The sequence below is a fragment of the Ictalurus punctatus genome, chromosome 11 (genome assembly GCF_001660625.3).
Source record: "Ictalurus punctatus breed USDA103 chromosome 11, Coco_2.0, whole genome shotgun sequence".
Taxonomy (NCBI): domain Eukaryota; kingdom Metazoa; phylum Chordata; class Actinopteri; order Siluriformes; family Ictaluridae; genus Ictalurus; species Ictalurus punctatus.
Genome location: NC_030426.2, coordinates 14,994,903 through 15,017,408, shown reverse-complemented (window position 1 = coordinate 15,017,408; position 22,506 = coordinate 14,994,903). Strand labels below are relative to the sequence as shown.

Genomic DNA, 22,506 nt, shown 5'->3' with positions numbered 1-22,506 from the left:
GATTTCACCCATGATGACGAATGTGGTTTTACATTGTATTACTTTGCATTTTAGGGAAACAAAAGAGTTTTGGAAACTGAGAGCAATTTAAAAGATTTTCTTCCAGGATGAAAATTTGTTTGTATTTATTTCAGATTTTTAAAAGGCTTCCTATAAAAAGAAAGTCTCACAAGAATGATTTTTGTTCCAGGACAGGAAAGTTGTTTTTTCTATTGTTTGAATGGAAAAATGTCATTGTTGTATGTAACAATTATTTTATACAATCTTTATTGACTATTCGTATCAAGGGTGCCAAAAAATTTGCAGTTCAATGTAACTTTTAGCAGTGGTAGATGTAGTTTCTCTTGACAAGACTCCTGATGAGTCTCCTTCCAAGAATAATCTGTTTTCCAGTAAGTGGGCGGGATCGCAGTACAGGTAGGCACAGTTAAATTAATATCATTTTCATCTACGTCTCCACTCTTCCTTTAGTGTGGGTGTGTGAGTGCATGTGCATATCTGAAGAACAGCTGAACTCGGCAGACTAGTCATTTGAGCACAGGACAAGCATACTAGAAGCGGGCTAATCTCTGATTTATGATCAGGAAGTAAGGAAGAGGTGAACAGCGGTAAGTGTTTATATAATTCTTTGTTGTGTTATTTATAAAGAAATTGTGTAAGTAAAGAGAAATTGTGTAAGTAAAAGGCAAGCTAAATGTTTTTAAGGCTGTACGTCAGCTAAATCAACCACACAAATGCTAGTTTGCATCACAGATTCATACAACTGGTATACAAAACTTAATTTGGCTCAGCTACTTATTATAATGATATTGAAAGACTGGCTCAAAGGGGACATTGGTACTCAGGTTTATGGTTTAGAGCTAGTGATTGGAAGATTAGATGTTTGAATCCACTGGCTGCCAAGGAACTGTTAGGGGGTCTTGTGTAATCCTTAACATGATTGTATCCTGTCTTAGTTGTAAGTTACTTTGGGGTCTTTCCAGCTCAAGTGGTCCAATAATTGCAAAATTGGTTGCTCGACCGTATTTCATTTTCCAAAATTGGCATTATAATAATAATACTATATACTATATAATTATATAAATATAATTATAATACATTATAATACTGGCATTGCAAAACCACCATTTTTTCATTTATTTTATTTGTCTTGGTGTAACTATGACACCCATCTCTGTGTCATGGCACACAATAAATTTTGCTTATAAAGCTGTTTATGGAAACCTCAAGATCTCGGCTTAGGATGGTCCTAGCTTCTTGGAACCAAAACTGATCTCCAGAGCACATTACAAGATACATGTGTAGGTACATAGTAGGTACAAAATACATATATAAATATTTTGCACATTCTTGTTCCTTAGACTTAGAACTTAAGTCCAAATCTAATGCTCAAGTTTGCTCACAGTTTCACTTTTAGGGTCAGTTTATAATGGGACAGGTTTGAGTCTCAGTCTTAATTTTTTAGGGGATACCTAGGTAAGTATAATGTACATGCAGAACATTTTAGAGACTTCTCTTCTTCTTTTTTCGTGAGGGCAAGAAAATGCAATTTTGCAAAAAAAATCACTCATTTTCGGGTTGAATATCTCTGGTGGGGGACCGGATACAAACCTGAAATTTTGACAGAAATAAGTCCTCTATATTAGCATTCTGCTGTAAAAAAAAAAAAAAAAAAACAATTGTGAGTTTGAGATTGGAGGTAAACTCTGCATGACCATGGACCTCGTGGGCCAGATTTGAAGGTGTACAGTTGGAATGTGTGACTAGATTTTATCCAGATATGGAATTACAGTGTTCACATGGGTGTTTTACAAATGAACAGAGTGGTGGAGTTGTTTATCTTGTGATAAAAGCAGTAAGGGACATCTGAGCTGTAGTCAACTACTGCCTTCATCACAGAAGAAACAACACCATAGCATGTTTATAAAACACCCAACTGAACACACCTACCATTCAAGTAATCTTATGAACAATATTTGAAATACTATACATACCTTCTTTGCCCTTTTATCAAGATATGTAAGTATGTCTATAGTGGTGTTGATGTGCAGTTGCAATTATGACAAGATTTGTGCGGTATCACCTTTTCTTATGTAACTTACCCATGTGCCTTTTGCTCTAAATTTCATGATGTACAATTGAGTCCATTTACATAAGCCTCTTTCTGCCATATAAAAAAAACATTCTCAAGAGATTTTCCAAATATCTAGCATTAAATGACTAGTATTCTTGTTAGTATGAATTTGTTCACATGGGGAAATGGATTTCCCATCCATTGGGTCTTAAAAAGATCCCTGCCACTGGGTGTGGGTGCGCTACTGTCATCATTTTCCATGTAAATGTCTCGATAGCTTGTCTTGATTCAAAAAATGTCTCTTTTCACAATGTCTCTTTTCATTTATATGCTGATGATATCCAGTTGTACAAAGCTGGTGACTCCATTCAGCCATTGTTGGACTGTCTGGATGACATTAAAAAATGGTTGACAAATAATTTCTTCCGACTTATGAAGACAAAACTGAAATAATTGTTTTTGGCCCCCTGAGATTGAGAGATGGTCTCATTAACGAGCTCCATAAACACTTTCCCTCAATTTCTTCCCAGGTTCGGAACCTTGGCTTCATTCTGGACTCAGAATTATGCTTAACCAAGCAGATAAACTTGGTCGTTAAGACCAAGTTTTATCAACTACGGATTATTTCAAAACTCAAAACATTTTTGTCTTTCCAGGATTTGGAGAAGGTTATTCATGCTTTTATTACTTCTCGCTTAGATTAGGGTAATTCATTATACTTGGGTCTTCCTCAGTCATCTCTGGCGTGTCTTCAGATGGTTCAGAATGCAGCTGCAAGGCTGTTGACCAGGGCAAAGAAGTTTGATCGTGTCACCCCAATTTTAGCATCGCTTCACTGGCTCCCAGTCCGTTTTAGGATTCAGTTTAAGGTTCTGATGTTTGTTTTTAAACCTCTTAATAATCAAGCTCCTTCCTATCTTGTGGATCTTCTTAATCCACATTCATCAAACTGATGTCTAAGATCTTCTGCTAGGTTTCTTTAGCATGTCCCTCGTTCTCGGTTAAAAACAAAGGGGGATAGAGCTTTTGCTGTTGCTGCCCCCCATCTATGGAATCAACTGCCACTGGACATCCGCCTTGCACCTTCTATTACTACTTTTAAAAATAGGCTTAAAACATATCTCTTCTACCAGGCTTTTTGATCAAATTTTTAATTGTTTAAACAAATTTTTTATTGCTTTTTTTCTATTGTCTATTGTCTGCTTTTATTTGGTCTAATTCTGTTTCTATTTTACTTTCTGTACTCTGTTCAGCACTTTGGTCAGCGTTGCTGTGTGAAACGTGCTATACAAATAAATTTTACTTACTTTTACTTACTAAAAAAGCTTTAGATTAAAAAATTTTTTTAGATTTTGTAAATCTTTGTAAATCTTTCTAAAGCTGCTGGGTTTTTTAAATAGATCCGAATGCTTGTTTTCAGGCTGGTAGTTACATTGTTTTGTCTCAAAGTGCTATGGGATTTAAAGACCTGCTTATCTGTGCCAAATAAAAACATCTAGTGGAGAGGATGCTGTGGACAGAAAGTGACACTGATGAAGAGGCAAAGTTGTTTACCACAAATTGAGAAACATATTTTTCAATCAGGCTGATTTGTTTTGCAAATTCATGACACTCATCAAACTGTATACCACTCCCTAACATTTGGAAGATTCAAACTCTCCATCTCATAGCACCCAAAATAAATTTAATAAAACAAAAATTATTTTAAAAATTCCAATTTCAAACTAAATCCATGTGGATCTCCCTAAATCTCAAACACTTCAATAAGTCATATCCCAGACATATACCTGTGTATTGCATGCCAGTAATGAAACTATAATAACAAAAACTGAAATTGAAACTAAACAGACAAAAGGAAAATATAAAGGCCAAATAAAACCTGTTTCTCCAGCATAACCTGCAAAAATGGCTGTGATTGCTTATCTTTAGAGGCAGGTATCTTTATAAGAATACTCAGTCATAGCATGATATGTTTACATTGATACCATTTTTTAAATATATTGTTACTCCTTGCACCTATCTTCTGCACAACCTGTTATAACAGACACTTCCACTCTAGAACTGTGTACTGTTCAGCACTACACTGTCACTTACTGTGCCTATTGTCCTGTTTTAGTAGTTACTTTACTGTCCTGTGTTTTTAGCACACGTCTGCACGTGCACTTTATGTAGAATGTTTGCAGATCTTATTTAGTTGTGTGTCGTCTCATGTGGTTAGTGTGTCATTTTATGTAGCACCATGGTCCTAGAGGAACATTGTTTCGTTTCACTGAGTATTGTACCAACTGTATGTGGTTGAAATGACAATATAATCACTTGAACTTGAATTTGAGTTGGGATAGAGCCCAGCCATTGTATTTCAGCCATTCAACAAATGTTAATCTTCAAAATGTCCTTATTCACAACACCATACTGCATATTTGAACTCTGTTAAAATACTAATGAACTCTTTTGAGTGATGAGAGATGTGTTGCTATTCAACAGCTATTAGACAAGGTTCCATTGATTTGATTGCCTTTCTAGATGTTGTACAATCATACAGAGCAGCATTCTCAGCACCCCATTTAACTTGGTTGAGTAGCACATAGTGGTCAAAAATAGGAATTACAGAGGCACATTCTGGCTGGACCCATGCTCGCTAGATGAACATTTTGTTTGAGTGAGGGAAGAGCAGCGGACAGGACGGTTAATGTTACATGTACTGTGTTCATCACACACACTGCGACAATGGCGATAAGAACCATAATAATTCATTTGAGTGCAAATTATCAAAGTGAACACTGCAATCTTCTTAGTCCATAGTTTTCAGTCCTTTTGCTGATTAGGAAGGATGTGATTAGCAAGTATAGTCTACACTGTTGTCAAGCTAGCTACGAAACTAGCTGGGTTTTTAATGTGTCTTTGGAATGCAATTATCAGCAACCAGAACCATTATAAATGTAACAACCATCATAATTAAAACAATAATGTCTGATTTCAGTAAAGCTGTAATTGAAAATCTAAAAGATTGTTGAGCTAAATTTGTTATGTCAAGGATGTTCAGTTTGTTCATCTAAGGAAAAACCTTTTTGTTAGGTTATTCATATGTGCTGGGGGTGCTGGCATTTAGACCAGACTACAACTTTCTGTTCTCTAATCGGAAATTAGTGTATTATATATATTTTGTATATGGTGTATTGTATAATATTTAATTTTGTTTGAGGCTATTTAATTATTAATATCATCTTACCCCACCAAAATCTATTGTCAGAAACTGATCCTGAACAATGGAAAGAATTTTTTAAAAACACCCGCTCTGTAGATCCATGTGAAAGCCTCAACTACTCCAAGGTAAATCTCATTGTATCTTTAAATAGTGTATTCAATTATCAAATAAAATAACTTCTGATTTTACTTTTGACTTCCCTCTTGCTCTCTAACATTTATGTGTATTTTCGTTCTGACTGAAACATTCTGTTTTTGTTCTGTTTGAAACCGCTCATTACCTACTTGTGTACGGTCACGGAAACAAATGTAACAAACTACTTTTTCTTGGCACTGAAAAGGTGCATCTTTTGTACTATTAGCATGTATCTTTTACCAGGGAAGGTGCATGTGGTGTAGCTTTAATTAGCTTTAATAATAAAGCTTTAAAGGTAAATTAGTGTTCCCTAAGGTCCCATTATATACCTAAGCATTCAATCATCTTACTGTACCTTACATTAATAATGTATTCATGTTTACAAGTGAAAGCTACAGTACATAGTAAAAGTGGCAGATATGTACCCTTGATTGTAATAATTCAATGACAAGAAAAGCTACAGATTGGTACCTTTATTTCTAAGGGTGTTGTAATGCAATCGCCCTTGTACCTGTATCCAACGTCATGTACATACTTTTCCCGGTAAGTCAACCAGAGCATTCCTCAGAGATTGGGGGTTTCTCAGGGAGATTTTAGAAACCGCCTTGGGCAATAAATTGCTTCTCTCACAGTAGGAGAAATGTCGCAGTCTCCGTTCTTGCAGTAATGTTAACAATAAACAGCATGCAGGGGCATGAGCACGAAAGCTCTCCCAATGTTTTATGTGTAACACAGCTGTATTGGCTTCTTGACCTAGCTAGTAATTCCGGTGTGTATGTGTGTGTGTGTGTGTGTGTGTGTGTGTGTGTGTGTGTGTGTGTGTGTGTGTGTGTGTGTGTGTGTGTGTGTGTGTGTGTGTGTGTGTGTGTTGGGCAGGGAAGTATGGAGGATTGAGAAATGGAGTATTTTCAACATGCAGGCCAGAACGTGAATAAATACTACATGTTACTTAGCTGATTAGTAAACAGTTATTATTGGTTCATTGGATTTTAAGGTTTACTACATTTAAACCTGTTTCATATTAGAATATGATTTATTCCATCTGACCGTATCAAATTAAAAGTAATGAACTTTATTAGTGTACATACAATGGAAAGAAATTTATTCAGTGGCTCCAGTATAACATACAATAGTCAGTAGAAAAGACAATACAGGTGCTTCTGTACACATAAAGGGCTAGATAAATTGTACAACAGTAAGACAAGACTAATGTACAATTTCAAGTAAACCCACATGAACAACAATACAAAAAGGCATATGACAATATACACTCACCATCCAGTATACCTGTACATTCATGTGGTTGTCTAATCAGCCAATCTTGTGGCAGGAGCACAATCCAAATAATCATTCAGATACAAGAGCTTCAGTTAATATTCACATCCAACATCAGAATGGGGAAAAGTGTGATCTTTGTGATTGTGATCATGGAATGGTTGGTGGTACCAGATGGGCTGGTTTCAGTATTTCAGAAAATGCTGATCGCCTGGGATTTGCACACACAATGATACAGTCTCTGACATTTAAACAAAATGGTGCAAAGAACAAAACAAAAAAAGACCCTGTGTGCAGAGGGTCTGTAGGCTGAAACACTTTGTTGATGAGAGAGCTCAGATTAGAATGACCAGACCGGTTTGAGCTGCCAGGAAGGATATAATAAATAGTCATTTTTTATAATAGTGGTGAGCAGAAAAACATCTCAGAATTTCAGGATCTCAGTTTGGGTGAGCCTATGCCCATGATAGCCTCAGATTGTTGTTCTTGGCTGACAAGAGTGGAACCCAATGTGGATGCTTTTCTGCTTAAAACGTTTTTAAAGCGTGATTATTTGAGTAACTATAGACTTTCTAGCAGCTCGAACCAACCTGGCCATTTCCACTGACCCCAACTTATCAACAAAGTGTTTCTACCCACAGAATTGATGCTCACTCAGTGTTTTTTGTTTTTCATACCATTCTGTGTAAACACTAGAGACTGTTGTGTGTGAAATTCCCAGGAGATCAGCAGTTTCTGAAATACTCAAACCAGCCCATCTGCTATCAACATTCATGCCACAATCAAAGTCACAGAGATTACACTTTTTCTTCATTCTCATGTTTGATCTGAACATTATGTGAAGCTCTTGATTTGTATCTGCATGATTTTTTGCATTACGCTGACAGCCACATGATTGGCTGATTAGATAACTGCATAAATGTACAAGCTTTCCCCATTAAAGTGGACGGTGAGTGTTAATATAGGTGCAAGACCATTTCATGCATTTGACACACACTGACATTCTGAAAAGATAGCAACAGAAATTTATGCTGGGCACAAACAGGTACTGCATCAAATTCTTACTCAGTTAAAAGTTAAAATAGGGAGCCAAAATCTACTTGATGAAAGTTAGAAATTATCTACATTTAAATATACTCAAGTAATAAAGAATAAATATTTGCAATTGATTGATTGATTAAATGATTGATTCATATTATGAAATATTTATTCAATAATCTGCTAACTCAGACAAATCTATTATTTGGCTTGCTGGTTAGCTAACGTTTAATAACCATGTTGAAATGAATTCCAAAATGATGTTGGCAGTGAAAACAATACTAGCTAGCAAATTTACATAACATGCTTCTGTAGATGTGATAGAAATTTTTTATATGTTGATATATAATTTTTATGTGGAAGGCAAAGGTAAACAAAGGTACTTTACAAAGGTAAAAAAGAAAACTCAAGCTTGACTTCAGCTTGTCCATTTTTGTCTTAAATAGTGTAATGACATTTAACTTTAGTGAGAACACACCTGACTGGCATTACAGCTGGCCGAGAGAAATATCTCATTATGATTTTTGACAAAGTACTTTGAAGGTCAAGATGAAAATGTAAGGAGTAAAAATTATGTTTATGAGTATGAGTACAAGCATTCAGTTTCAATAATATTGAGTACAGTAATGAAGTAGAATTACTCAAGGATTTCCACCCTTGGTCACATAAATCCAAATTAAATTAGACTTAAAAAAAAAAAAAAAAGAAGGGGAATGAAACTGTTTAATTGAATTTTCATAGCCATGATAAGAAATTTCATGCTAAAAGTGAGGAAATTATCTTAATTCCACAGGGCTGTGAGGATCACACGACAGCTGTATGGGTACAAATGGTAGGATCAAGAACAAACCCCCCTTACCCCCTAAACCCCTAATGAAAGGGGATACACCACAGAAGGTCCTGGATCCCCCTCCAAGCAGCACTAATAGTGGTACACAATACAGGCCAACCCCTAAACCACGGCTGCTCAAACCTGGTCCCCGAAAGCAAACCCTGAACCAAGCTGGCAATGCTGATCAAGCCTCTATGTGTAACACGAACAATGCTGCCCCAAGTATGTCAAATATTTGTTTGTCAGTTTGATTATGAAATATTGATCCATGTCCTTTCATTTAGCCTAATTATGTTTGGTTGACTGTCAACAATATCAGCTGAAGTATGCTTTTCTCATCTAAAGTTTGTTGACCGAGGGGAATCAATGTTAATTTTATTGTGTTTATAGTACATAATTACACATATGTATATATTGTAATTCTCCTCATAGATGGATCCAGGGAGAACCATTTTGTTCTTCCAGCCTGCCCACCCTGCTGTCCTTGTTTGTGTCATAATGACAGTAACAATGGACCAAAGAAAACCCAAGAGCATGAGGACGATTATAACATTAACTTAGAGAATAAAGATAATAAGCCACCCAGAAGAGCCCCTCCAGATATACCTCCTCTATCTGCAAGACCTCTTCCCAAAACGCCATGGCAGATAATGAATGGTGAGGCTTCATACACACTTCAGTGTTAATCATAAGAGGTCTGTACTATGTTATGTTCACAGTAAAGTTCTTTTGTTCTCTTTTGTGCTCTAGTTAATACAGATTTTCTATACAACTTTTCTGGTGAAAAACAAATGGGGGACCAATTAAAGGGAAAACCTGACGAAGCTTAATAACTCAGTAGAGGAACATCACAAGTGCAGATGCTTCCTGAATGATCTGCTGCATTATACAATTTAGCAATCAATATTCGACTTTACTCTGTGGCATGTAAAAAAAAAAAATGCTGAGCAAGCCTAGTTGAGCTAGATTTTAGATTAAGGTTCATTATTAGGGAGTAACTTCAGTCATAAGACTGCTCACGTGGCTGGTGTTGAGTAAAGTGGCATCTGCATTAAGACATAGGGAAAGGATATTAGTAAATAGGGCTGGAAATTATGGTCAAAAACACACACTCAGTCAGACTGCAAGTTCCAGTGTTATGTGTTATTCACAGAAGCATGTACTGATTATAATGATGGAGGCATTTATGCTGAAGCTGACATGCCAAAGTATGACGACACAGCACCTAAAAGTGAGTAATTTCATTAAATAGTTTATTATTTAGTTATTTAAATTTTTTATCATTTAATTACTTTAATTATTAAATCAAAATAACATGTATAATAATGCTATATTACAATAATTGCACTTACATTATTAATAAAAATGAATACATTTTATGTTTTAATGTATATATTATTAATGTAATACAACAAACGTCTGACCCATAAACAAGAAAATTAGTATGATCTTCAAGACAGAGATAAATGATCTCTGTCCTTGTCTCTCTCTATCTCTCTCTATCTCTTAATCTTGTGATTAAGGCACTGATGTCTGTGAGTAATACAGGCCATATAAAAAAATTATATTCTTTCTCTACCATCAGGAAATGAACCTGAGCCAAGTGGTGTCCCATCCCAAAAGCCCTTTCCTACTTCAAGGAAGTGTGATAAACAACAGATGGCTGCTCAGGAGCAGTCTAAACATCAGGACAATGAGAATGTTATCTTCAGGAGTTTGAGGATTAAGGTATTCCAGATACAGTATTTTCATGTGAAACCAAAGAGAAACCCAAAACCATGAAGTATGTGTTGGTCCAAATTATGTTCTCTGAAGAGCTGGACTGCTCTCAACCCAAATGGTGTTTATTTCCATTTCAGAAGAAAAACAGTGCAGATAAAACAAAACGAAAGAAATTATCCGTTTCAAGCAAACCTCCAACTACAGTTTCCAGCTGTTCACGCAGTCAGTCCCTCCAGACCTCAGCAAAGTGCGCTGAATCAAGTGCTGCTACAATGCTATCTTCAGGCTGGAAGGTTAGGAGGACAAGAAGCCTTTCAAAGAGAAAAACTAAAGACAAGGATGGTCATTCCTGGAAGATGCTGCAGGAGAGCTTATGGCAGGAACGCTGTGCTGTGAAAGAGAGTGGAATCCTGAGCAAAATAACCAAGGAGGAGATTCTCCTTCAGGAGGTATTATATTCACAGCAGAGGGGTCTACAAAAGATCTTACCATATCTTGTCTTAACATCATCCTTCTTCTCTTTCTAGAATGATCTCTTTGTATTTATATGTGTGTATGTGTGTCTCTCTCTCTCTCTCTCTCTCTCTCTCTCTCTCTCTCTCTCTCTCTCTCTCTGTCCTCACATCAGAGTATTTATGAAGTGGCAACTTCTGAGCAGTCCTATCTTGAACGGCTAACTGTCGTTGTGAATCATTTCATGGAATTTCCAGAACTCAATTCAGCTATAGCACTCCATGACAAAAAAACACTCTTTTCCAGCATACACAAAATGAGAGAGATCAGCCAGAAGTGAGTCATCACTTTAGAAAACCTTAGAAATAATAACCCAGTATTCATGATCAAGAGAAGGATGTTTATGGCTATTTATATGATTGGGTCTTATTGTAGCTTCCTGGATTCAATGGTTCAGAGTTTGGGCTCCAGTTTGTTTTGTGAAGTTCTCTGTGATGTTGTCCATCATTACGCCACTGGACCATTCGGTGCTTATGTGGATTACATCCGCAACATGCCATGCCAGAAGCACACACTCATCAACCTGAGGTAGAAATCGTGATTTAATTATCTTAAAATACACCTGATCTGATAAGCTTGACTGCACCTGTACTGTGGAGTCAAGACTGCAAGCAAGAAGCTCAATAATTACTGCAGCTGGAGACTTGATGATACCAAATTAGCTGTTCATTTTCAGAGAGTGACCTTGTTATTAAGGGTCTGTGCTCTCATATCTCTCATTATGACACACACATAGAGCTTGTGACTTAACCTCAAGGTGCCACACCCTACCTAAATCAAAGGCTTACGAATGCTCTACTGATACAAAAAATAAGCACTAATTACAAGTTATTATACTTGCGTGCTATTATTGCTGTTAACGTATTTTTGGTTTCTTCTTGTCAGGAAGGAGAGCCCTCGCTTTGTGGAGATCTTAAACAAGCTTGAGGAGGATCCATGTTGCAATCGGCTGCGTCTCGACTCTTTCCTTTCGCTGCCTTTTCAGAGGATCTCCCACCTCAAGGTCTTAATGGAGGTGAGAGAGGAGAACCAAATGTGCAGTAATAAAATAGGACTCAGTGAACATGATTTATCTTGATTCAGTCTGAAAATGTTTCCCATTGCAGACAGTCGTAAAGAGAACAGCCCCAAAGTCAGACATTCAGGCCTCTGCAGAATCAGCCCTGACAGAGATTTCTGAGGTAAATATAGTGGTGTCTTGAAAGTGAGGTATTTCTTGCTCAAGAGTACAATACAAAGATTTGTGTAATCTTGTAGATGTGCCACTAAATATTTTAGGGGCTTAATAAGGTCATGTGACTATGCCCATATATATACTTCCTATCCATTTACATTATAATTTAATAAATCACATCATAGTTAAGTTTCTTTTTTTGTTATGTACAAAGAGCTACAGTATACCATATATATATATATATATATATATATATATATATATATATATATATATATATATATATATATATATATATATTGTTTTACAAAAACACCCTTTCAAAGCCTAATCATGTTTTTCTCATAGGAATCATGTGAAAACATGTGATGGTCACCATGTTGTGCCCTGGAACACGTGACATCACATGAATACACGATCATGTGAAAAATGAAATCAAATGCCCCACGTGTGAAACATTAACATGTGACAATAAATGCAAAATATGAAGAAAAAATGTGGATAAATAAAAATACATGCATTGCTTATGCCTACCATTCAGCAGTAGTCTGTTTTCTGTCCCTTTTCTCTATCTTAGCAGTGATGTATTGTTTGGCTGCAAGTGTGTGCCAGTAAAAAATAGTAAATGCATTGTTTTTATAATGCTTGCTGTCAATCTTTGACCTCCCTGATGCCACAATATTCATATATATGGTCAGATAAATGCTGGCCATTTGTGGCTCCGAACTCACTATACATTTTCCTCAGTTGCCCCAGTGCCTCAACTAACTAGTTTGGAATCATGTCTGAGGGGGGAAAAACAGCAGAGGTGGGTAGAGGAGGCAAAATCCTTTCCCAAGTACGAGGAACATTCCCACATTTATCACTGTTTATAATAGCCACCCTTTTCCTTGTTTTGTCTTGGACTATTAGTGATATATGAAGTGCTTCAAATGTCGTATTGCAACTTGAGTTGGAAATCCATGTTATAACTGAAATTTGCCTAGATTGATGAGTTATTTTTGTGTCTGTAGGTGCTGGAGATTTGCAATAGGGAAGTGGGTAAGATGAAACAGATTCAGGAGCTTGTCAGCGTTGCCAACAAAATAGACTTTGAGTACAAGGTGACTTGATGTGAAAATATTCATTTCCATCAAAGAAATCGTTTTGTTTTCTTTGATTTCAATGAATATGAAATAAAAACGGTTTAATTTCCCTTACTATATGTGAAAGCAGTTTAAACTCACTCTCTCTCTCTCTCTCTCTCTCTCTCTCTCTCTCTCTCTCTCTCTCTCTCTCTGCTTCCCTCTTTGTGTTTGTGTTTCTTTTTTCTGTCTTTGCCCTTTTTCTTTCTGCCCTTTTTCTTTCTTTCTATCGGTCTGTCATTCAGGCCTTGCCGCTAGTGTCATCTTCTCGCTGGTTAATCAGGGATGGTGAAATGACACAGCTCGCTCTAATTGAGAGCATTTTTGTCCAGAAGAAAAATGGCCCTGTCCATTTGATCCTCTTCAATGATTTGCTACTGGTGGCCTCAAAGAAAGGGTAAGGATGAACTCTAAAGAATACATAATGATGTAGACCATGTCCAGGATATCCACATGTTGCAAAATAAAGAATATTTTTGATTTACAATTGTGCTTGCACGTGTATACTCTGTTGTTTCTGTTCTTTGCTGGTAACAGCACGTCTCCTTCATTTATTTATTTATTTTTGTGTGTGTGTGTGTGTGTGTGTGTGTGTGTGTGTGTGTGTGTGTGCGTGCACGTGTGTGTGTGTGTGTGTGTGTGTGTGTGTGTGTAACTTGCATTTTAAAATGACAACATCTAGGGCAGACAGGTATGTGGTGCATGATCATGTCCACCGTTCCCTCATTGAGGTCACAGAGGGTGCTAAATTGGAGGATGATCTGGAAGGGTATGATATGAGCAGAGTATTTCTACTGGCTATTTTGAAGAACCACAGAGGAATGTCATACCAACTTTTATTGCAGGCTTCCACACTGTGAGTAGACGGAGTATAAAATTAATTTTATATATATATAAAATTTATTTATATATACACTCAGTGGCTACTTTATTAAATAATCATGTAAATACAGTCATTGGTCTTTTCGTTAGATGCATCAACCATATATGGGCACTCTTGTAGATGTATAATTACTGACCATTTTCAGGGAAGGAGTGACACTGACATGGTAGTGTCTGTGGTGCTGGTACAAGCATCAGGCACAGGAACTTTTTGACTGTGTACAATTACTGACCACCTTATTAGACACAGTACACTAGAGACTATAGCTCTTCTTTTTTCCACGCACAGTTTTCCTCTAGCTACTCGTTAGTGTCAGTTTCTGTTGACAGCACTGTTGTTTGCTGGATATTTTTGGTTAGCAATGACATGGCAGTGTTAAAACACCCAGCAAATCTGCTGTACCTAATACATACCAGCAAAGCACACACTAAAATATCTGCGTTAACATAGTGCTGGAATAGACCACCACCCAAATGATATGTGGTCAGCAGTGGTCCTGTGGTGGTTCCTTTCCACTGGTGAACAAAGTAGAAGGGGGCTAACAAATTGCACAGAGCAACAAATGGTCTACAGTCAGTAAATGTATACCTCCAAATGGTAAGTTTAACACCCACTGATTGTCCATTACAATGTGGAGAAAAACAGTGGTGAAAGAAGTATCCAGATCCTTTACTTAAGTAAAAGAACTAATACCACACTATGAAAATACTCCACTACAAGTAAAAGTCCTGCATTCAAAAACTTACTTAACTAAATGTATCTAAGTATTATCAGCAAAATGTACTTAAAGTATCAAAAGTAACCATACTCACTGTGCAGTAACGTCATCCCTGTCAGTGTTTTACTAATATATATGATGTTTTTGGATTAATATTAATCCAAATACATCATTTTACTGCTGTAGATATTTCAGCTAATTTTAACTACTTTATATACTGTTGGTTAGTTTAATCTAAATTACAGTGGTGCATCATATTCTATAAGATCATTTAGATTAATAATAGGACAATTATTTTGACCCATAAAAGGAAAACTTAAGCCTTCAGTTTATCACAAACTTTCAAAATCACCACATTTCAAGATACGCAGTTTTCACTGGACAGGAAGGGTATGAAAAAATTGTAATCTGAAAAGTAACTAGTAACTAAAGCTGTCAGACAAATGCAGTGGATAAAAGGTACAATATTTGCCCCGTAATATAGTGGAGTAGAATTATAAAGTAGCATAAAATGGAAATACTCAAGTAAAGTACAAGTACCTCAAATTTGGACTTAAGTACAGTACTTGAGTAAATGTACTTAGTTACATTCCACCACTGGAAAAAATGCATACGATAAAATCTTCATTATCATGAACAATAAAAACAAAACAAAAAACTTCCCAGTACATAGCTGTACTACAGGTACAGATTTAAAGGTCTGATTGACAGGTCAATTTGCTAATCTCCACACTCTTTCTGTTCTCAGAGAAGAGAGAGACAGCTGGCTAAAGGTGCTGAGGAGTGAGGAAGGAGTGTATGAGGAGTGGGGTAAGTGCCTGAGATTCGGAGAAAGGTGTCTGTTTGCAGAACACAGATTTGAGAGCATTTCTTGGAGTGGGACAGATCGGTGGGGTTTTTATTTTTATTTTTATTTTTTTAATTAGCAGTAGCTCATACATGGGGAGCACAGTGGAGTAGTGATTAGCATATTTGCCTCACACCTCTGGGGTTGGGGATTCTAATCCTGCCTCCATTTTATGTGCTTGAAGTTTGTATTTTCTCCCCATGCTTTGGGGGTTTCCTCCCCCAGTTCAAAGACTTGTAGGCTGATTTGCATTTCCAAATTGTCCATGGTGTGAATGTGTATGCGGTTGTGCCCTGTGAAGGGTTGGCACCCCGTCCATGGTGTTTCCCGGCTTGTGCCCCGAGTTCCCCGAGATAGTCTTCAGGCTCCCCATGACCCTGTGTAGGACAAATGGTATGGAAAATGGAGGGATGGATGAACTCCAGGGGTAGAAAATATTTGAGTACTTCATTATATAGTAATTATGTATTATTTTTGTGTATTTAATTTTTAAAAAAATAATTTTTACTCCTTACATTTTTATTAGATTTTATTTTTGTTTAGACCTGCAAAGTACTTGTTATGAATCTCAAATGTCAATTTGAGTCAATGACTACATTATATACAGTGCTGTGAAAAAGTATTTGATTTCTTCTGTTTTTGTGTATGTCTCATACTAAATAGATTTAGATCTTCAAATAAAATACAACATAAAAAAGACAACCAAGTAAACACACAATACAGTTTGTATTTCTTTTTTTTGTTATTGAAGCAAAAAAAGTTATTCAACACTTATCACCCATGAGAAAAACGAATTACCCCCTTAAACTTAAACTCTGATTGTGCCGCCATTAGCAGCAATAACTGCAACCAAACGCTTCCAATAACTGGAGATCACTTTCACTTATTTCTAGGACTATGACTTACTTTTATGCTTTGGATCATTGTCTTTCTGCATAATCCAGTTGCGCTTGAATTTCAACTTATGGACTTAAGACCGGACATTCTCCTTTAGGATTTTCTGGTAGAGAGCAGAATTCATGTTTCCCACAATTATTGCAAGTTGCCCAGGCCCTGAAGCAGCCAAGCTTCCCCACACCATCACACTTCCACCACCATGCTTGACGGTGTTTGGTTTACACCAGATGTAACATGACCCCTGTCTTCCAAACAGTTCCTCTTTCAACTCATCAGTCCACAGAACATTCTCCCAAAAGGTTTGAGGATAATCAAGGTGTGTTTTGGCAAAATTCAGACGAGTCTTAATGTTCTTCTGGGTTAGCAGTGGTTTTCCATGAATGCCATTTTTACTCAGTGTTTTTCTGATAATGGAGTCATGAACAGTGTCCTTTATTGATGCAAGAGAGGCCTGTAGGTCCTTTGATGTTATCCTTGGCTCTTTTGTAACTTTCTGGATGAGTAGTTTCTGCGCTCTTGGAGGAATTTTGGAAGGTCGGCTACTTCTGGGAAGGTTCACTACAGTGCTGAGTTTTTCCATTTGGAGGTAATGGCTCTCACTGTGGTTCTTTGGAGTCCCAGAGCCTTTGAAATAGCTTTATAACCCTTCCCACACTGATGTATTTCAATGACCTTCTTCCTCATCATTTCTGGAATATCTTTCAACTTTGGCATAGTGTGTTACTGGGTAAGACCTTTTAACCAGCTTCATGCTGTTGAAAAAATTCTATTTAAGTGTTGATGAGATTGAACAGGGTTTGCAGTAATCAGGTCTGGTTGTGTCTGGTCCAGTTGAACCCCATTATGAATGCAGTTTCATAGATTTGGAGAATTAGGAACTACTGCGGCAATACATTTTCACACAGACCTAGTTGGTATTGGATAACTTATTTGCTTCAGTAAATAACATTATCATTTAAAACTGTATTTTGTGTTTACTCACAATGCCTTTGTTTAATCTTAGATTTTCATTTCTGAAACAATTTAGTATGAGATACACAAAAACAGAAGAAATCAGGATGGGGCAAATACTTTTTCACAGCACTGTATTATAAATGACAATATATCATTTTAATTTAGCATCAAACCAGTGTTGACAAAATCTAAATAATGGTGCCATTTTGTTATCTGTGGTGAACTTCCCATGCTACACAATGTAGTTAGTGCCATAGCTATCCATGTGCATTTGAGGATGAGCACCCCTGGCCTTACCTCAGTAAAAGCTTTCAGTATGCTAGACTTAGCAAAGACTTGAATAAAATGAGGTGTCTTCTTTGCCTCCCAAGAAGGTTTTAGAAATTAGATTAACTCCAACTAATTTGAAAATTTTGGCTATATTTAGCTAAATTGGGCTGTTGTTTTTTCTAATGTCAGGTTTGATTAGCAGTGTTTCCAGTAGCTAACCTAACTGGCTAGGTAGCAGGTCAATTTCTAGCTAATGGTTAATGTTGCAAATAAGAGACTGAATTATGTTTTCAGGCAAAACCGTGTCGTTTTTTTAAAATTATTTTTTAAACAAAAAAGCATTTCCTAACAGTTTTAGATGGTACAAGCACAAGTAGCAGCTTTGTTCCGTTTTTTTTTTTTTTTTACTTTTACTTGAGTAAATTTTTTGCTGGATACTTCCACATGTATTTGAGTAAGATTTTGACACAGTATCTATACATTCACTTAACTATAATTGTGAAGTACTTTGTTCAACCCTGACCAACTCATAGACGTGTCATTTTCTGTGGTATTTCATCTGCAAAAACAGGCTGTGTTTTCTAGTTAACATGCAGTTTGCATATTAGATGTTAAAAGATTCAACTCTATCTTTAATAACATGGCAACCTGAGGTAATACAGAACACTCCCTAAATCAGTGGTCATCAACCCTCTCGAAATCTACCTTCCTGCAGGTTTCATCCCCAACCAAAATCTAACACAACTATTTTGGTTCATCATGAACTTATTCAGACAATGATTAGATGGTCAGGTGAGCATGATTATAGTTGGAGCTAAAGTCTTCGGTTAGGTAGATCTCCAGGAACACGGTTGGTGAAAGTTCTGTATTACTCAGAAATTCCCACTAGAGGGCAGGGTCGTGTTTTTATTGCAAATCCAGTTTTTTTTCTTTTGTCTCGCGGTGTTAATGAATTACGTAAATGATATATTGTTCATGTCTCAGATTGTCCTCAGGTGCGATGTATCGAAGCCTTTAATGGACAACAACCTGGAGAGCTCAGTCTACAGCCAGAGGACATAGTCAGCATCATCCAGAAAACATCTGACGGTAATTTAAAAACAGATGTACTAATATGCTTATAGACCCCTGGTCTAATGGTTTCCACTACAAATACCATTACAAACCATCAGATAACCATTAAAACCATTACCATTTATTTCTACTTAATGGTAACCAGTAGAGACCCACAGCACCCATTACAGTTTCCATTAAAACCAATACATACACAATACCCATTATAACCATTAAAACCATTACCATTTATTTCTACTTAATGGTAACCAGTAGAGACCCACAGCACCCATTACAGTTTCCATTAAAACCAATACATACACAATACCCATTATAACCATTAAAACCATTACAACTTCTATGACGGATTCTATCAGGGTTTTTTCAGCAGGGATTTTACAAAACACATTCAAGAATGTACTCTAGAAGACATCAGTGCATACTGTAAACATGTTGTGCATAAAATGTCTTAAGGTAGTCACTGATACACTTATTTTTTGGGAGCACAAATTCCCTAACTAGTGACTTGCTTTACCATGTGAAACATGCCCATCTCCATTAGTTACTTTCAAACACAACTTTCTTTAGGGATGTAACCAAATACAAATATACTATTTGGTATGAACAGATATGTCCTAAACAGATACAAATGGATATATGAATAGGAGGTGCAATATGTATTATTTTTTATTTTAATGTGGGTTGTAGCGAGTGGTCAGATATGAAGCTTGCAGGACAAAGAAAGACCACGTTCATTAACATGCAAGGCATTTACTGCATTCATTCATCTTTTAGAAACTGCCTAATCAGGGTTACAGTGGTTTAAATTAAGCTACTAATTTTATTTATATTTTGAGGAAATTGCACCAACGAAAATCACAGGCAGTTACAAACTTCCAGTGTGATTAAAAAGTAAAAAACTGTTCTCTGCTTATCTCTAATTGAGAAATTATGAACTGGAGTGATGTAGCTTAGGCTGAGGAACTACCACAACCAGAATTCACACATCATGCTGACACTGCTGCCATTTCTACTTCTGTGTTTTTCCAGTGTTTTCAAGTGTTTTCCAGAGGTATAGTATAAGGGTTCATATCTAATTAAACGTCCAGGTGTAAATTCAAATACAGATAGGATATTTGGAGCACAAAACAGACACAGAAACCAATCCAGATAGTGTTATAGCATTACACCACTAACCTGCTTCATTTTCAAATACACCTCATTGGAAGTTCTGAGAAACCCAGTAACATACTCCACTCCTTCTCATGGCAGGTTTAATGGAGGGTCGGAGGACTCCTGATGGGGAGAGGGGCTGGTTCCCAGCCAAGTATGTGACTGAGATCTATAACGAGCATGTGCAGAGACGTAATCTGCGTCAGCGCCACCACGTCCTCCAGGCAGCTGCAAGCATTGTAAAACGCCGCAGTATTTGTCAGGACCAGCACACCACTACCTGCTTCAACAAATAATAATTAGAATATTTATGATCTGCATATTTAAGCTTATGGACCCAAGGTCAATGTAGGAACACTTTTAGGAACTGGCAACTGACTGTATACATGTTTTATACTGTATGATATTTATTTATATGGCTTCAGGGAAATAATCTGGGAAAAAAATTAAATCTATATTATGATTGATATTCTCTTTTGTTGTCATGGTGATGGAAAGTATCGCTCTTTACTGTGCTACCGTATAGTTTATTTAACCTCACATTAAAAGTTGATCATATTTCCCAGCTTTGAAGCTTTTGTAAAGTAATAATGAGGGAAACAGGGCTGTTCATAATCTTTCATTTAATAGATACTTGAATGGGTTGATTGTAAAGGAGATGCTTATAGTTATAGCATACTATTTATTGTTCTGCACTGAAACCTCAGAATACTCTCAGGAAACTGTTTTATATTTTGGATTTTCAATAAATGAAAATAGAATTTTTATATTTCTTATACATATCGTGTGATCTATGATTTGAAACCGTTTCCTTCAAGTTGTGTTATTCCCAGCTTACTGAAAATCTTCACATCTGAAAATTCATACATACATCTTCAGTAAGCACATTATCCTGATCAGAGTCTAGATTGATTTGGAACCTATCTCGGGAACACTGTGTGAGGCGAAAATACACCCTGTACGGGATACCTGTCCATGGCAGGGCAACATGCACACACACACATTCACACACTCACAGGTAGGGACAATTTAGCAAAGCCAATCCACTACATGTTTTTGGGAGGTGAAAGGAAACAGAAAAACCTGGAGGAAACCCCGAGAGACATGGGGAGAACATATCCACATCCACATAGGCTGTAATGCCACCCATCACCTGAACTTCTTACCTGAATCAGCATTCCATCCATTTTCTATATCGCTTATCCTGCTGGTTAGCAGGGAACCTGGAGCCTATCCCAGGGAGCTTGGGGCACAAGGCAGGGTGGGAATCCATCGCAGGGCACAATCACATACACATTCACACACCAATTCACACATTCTGGACACTTTGGGATATGAAATGGCTTGCTTACAGGTAAGGAAACCGGAGTAACCGGAGGAAACCCTGCAGCACATGCAAACTCCGCAGCGACGGGAATTGCAACCCAACCCTGGAGGTGTGAGATGAACATGCTAACCACTAAGCCAGTGAACCACTGAATCAGCATACTTTAAAGGTCCTTTAAAGAAAAGGTTAATTGACTAGTTTACATACTTGGTGTGAAAGTATCTTTGCTGCTTGGCTTTTTCATTTAATTGGCATCTAAGGACTGTGCCGATCTATATTTGGTACCCTCAAGGCCAGAAACCCCCAAAGGCAAAACAGCTGTCTATCTACTGTTCTATCTATCTATCTATCTATCTATCTATCTATGTAGTAGCAAGAAAAACAAAAGCAATTAAATAGCAATGAAATAGGTCTTCTGTGCAAAAAGTTGTTCTGCATTTTTGACAGAATATTAGTAATACACATACTTAAAATATTACATGATATGCCAAAAGATAGTTGCAAAATCATCCTTAAGAGTCACTGTATGCATTGCAATTAATAAACAAATGTTTTTTTTTTTTAAAAGTCAGAATCAGACTACAAATGAATCTCTGTGGTATATTTTAATAATTGATTGATTGGTTAATGGAATAAATTATTGATCTTCAGTAACTGCTTATCCCTGAAACACTGGAGGCAAGATTAGAATACACCTTAGATGTGATACCAGTTTATCACAGAGCACCATGAATACACTTTCACACAGTCATAGCTAGGGGCAGTTTAGCTAAGCCAGTTAAACCGGCATGTTTTTGTGAGGTGGGAGGAAACCACAGAACCGGGAGGAAACCAACGAGGACACTGGGAAAACATGAACAAACACAGGGAGAACCCCCCACACAGAGAGTAACCCAAGCACAGGTCGACTTGCAAACCCTTGAGCTGAGAGTTAGCAATGCTACGAACATGCTGCCATTATTTGATTTGTTTTTAGTTGTTGTTTTCAAACTTTTTAACCCATCTATAAATATTTCAAGCCAAACTAAATGTTTACTTATGATATATTTCCTTAATGGATTCCCTTAAATGTAGTCTTTAAAGCTTTATAGTATGCTGAGCAGCAGGTCAATTTTTTAGTGCTGGTTGGTTTATCTGGTTGGTCAGGACTGCCAATGCCCCTCTCCAGGCTGCTTGACCTGCTGGTTTAACTGGTCATTCTGGGGAGAGTGTGTTAAAAATAGATTAGATCAGAAAAACCAAATGATGGCACTCATTCAAATGTCTAAACCAACCAAAAATCAACCACCAAT

At 36.9% G+C, this 22,506-nt stretch overlaps 1 protein-coding gene across 1 annotated transcript; it reads left to right on the top strand.

The window, feature by feature from the left end:
• Positions 1-453: 453 nt before the first annotated feature.
• Positions 454-20,665, top strand: LOC108271501 (ephexin-1). Its single transcript, XM_017479114.3, has 16 exons — positions 454-608; positions 8,521-8,781; positions 8,992-9,216; positions 9,713-9,790; positions 10,145-10,287; positions 10,419-10,730; positions 10,910-11,070; positions 11,170-11,322; positions 11,680-11,809; positions 11,901-11,975; positions 12,982-13,071; positions 13,338-13,489; positions 13,775-13,948; positions 15,442-15,503; positions 18,646-18,750; positions 19,987-20,665. Exons 2-16 carry the CDS (start codon positions 8,547-8,549, stop codon positions 20,181-20,183), a joined length of 2,292 nt encoding a protein of 763 aa, XP_017334603.1. The 5' UTR covers positions 454-608; positions 8,521-8,546; the 3' UTR covers positions 20,184-20,665.
• Positions 20,666-22,506: the final 1,841 nt, after the last annotated feature.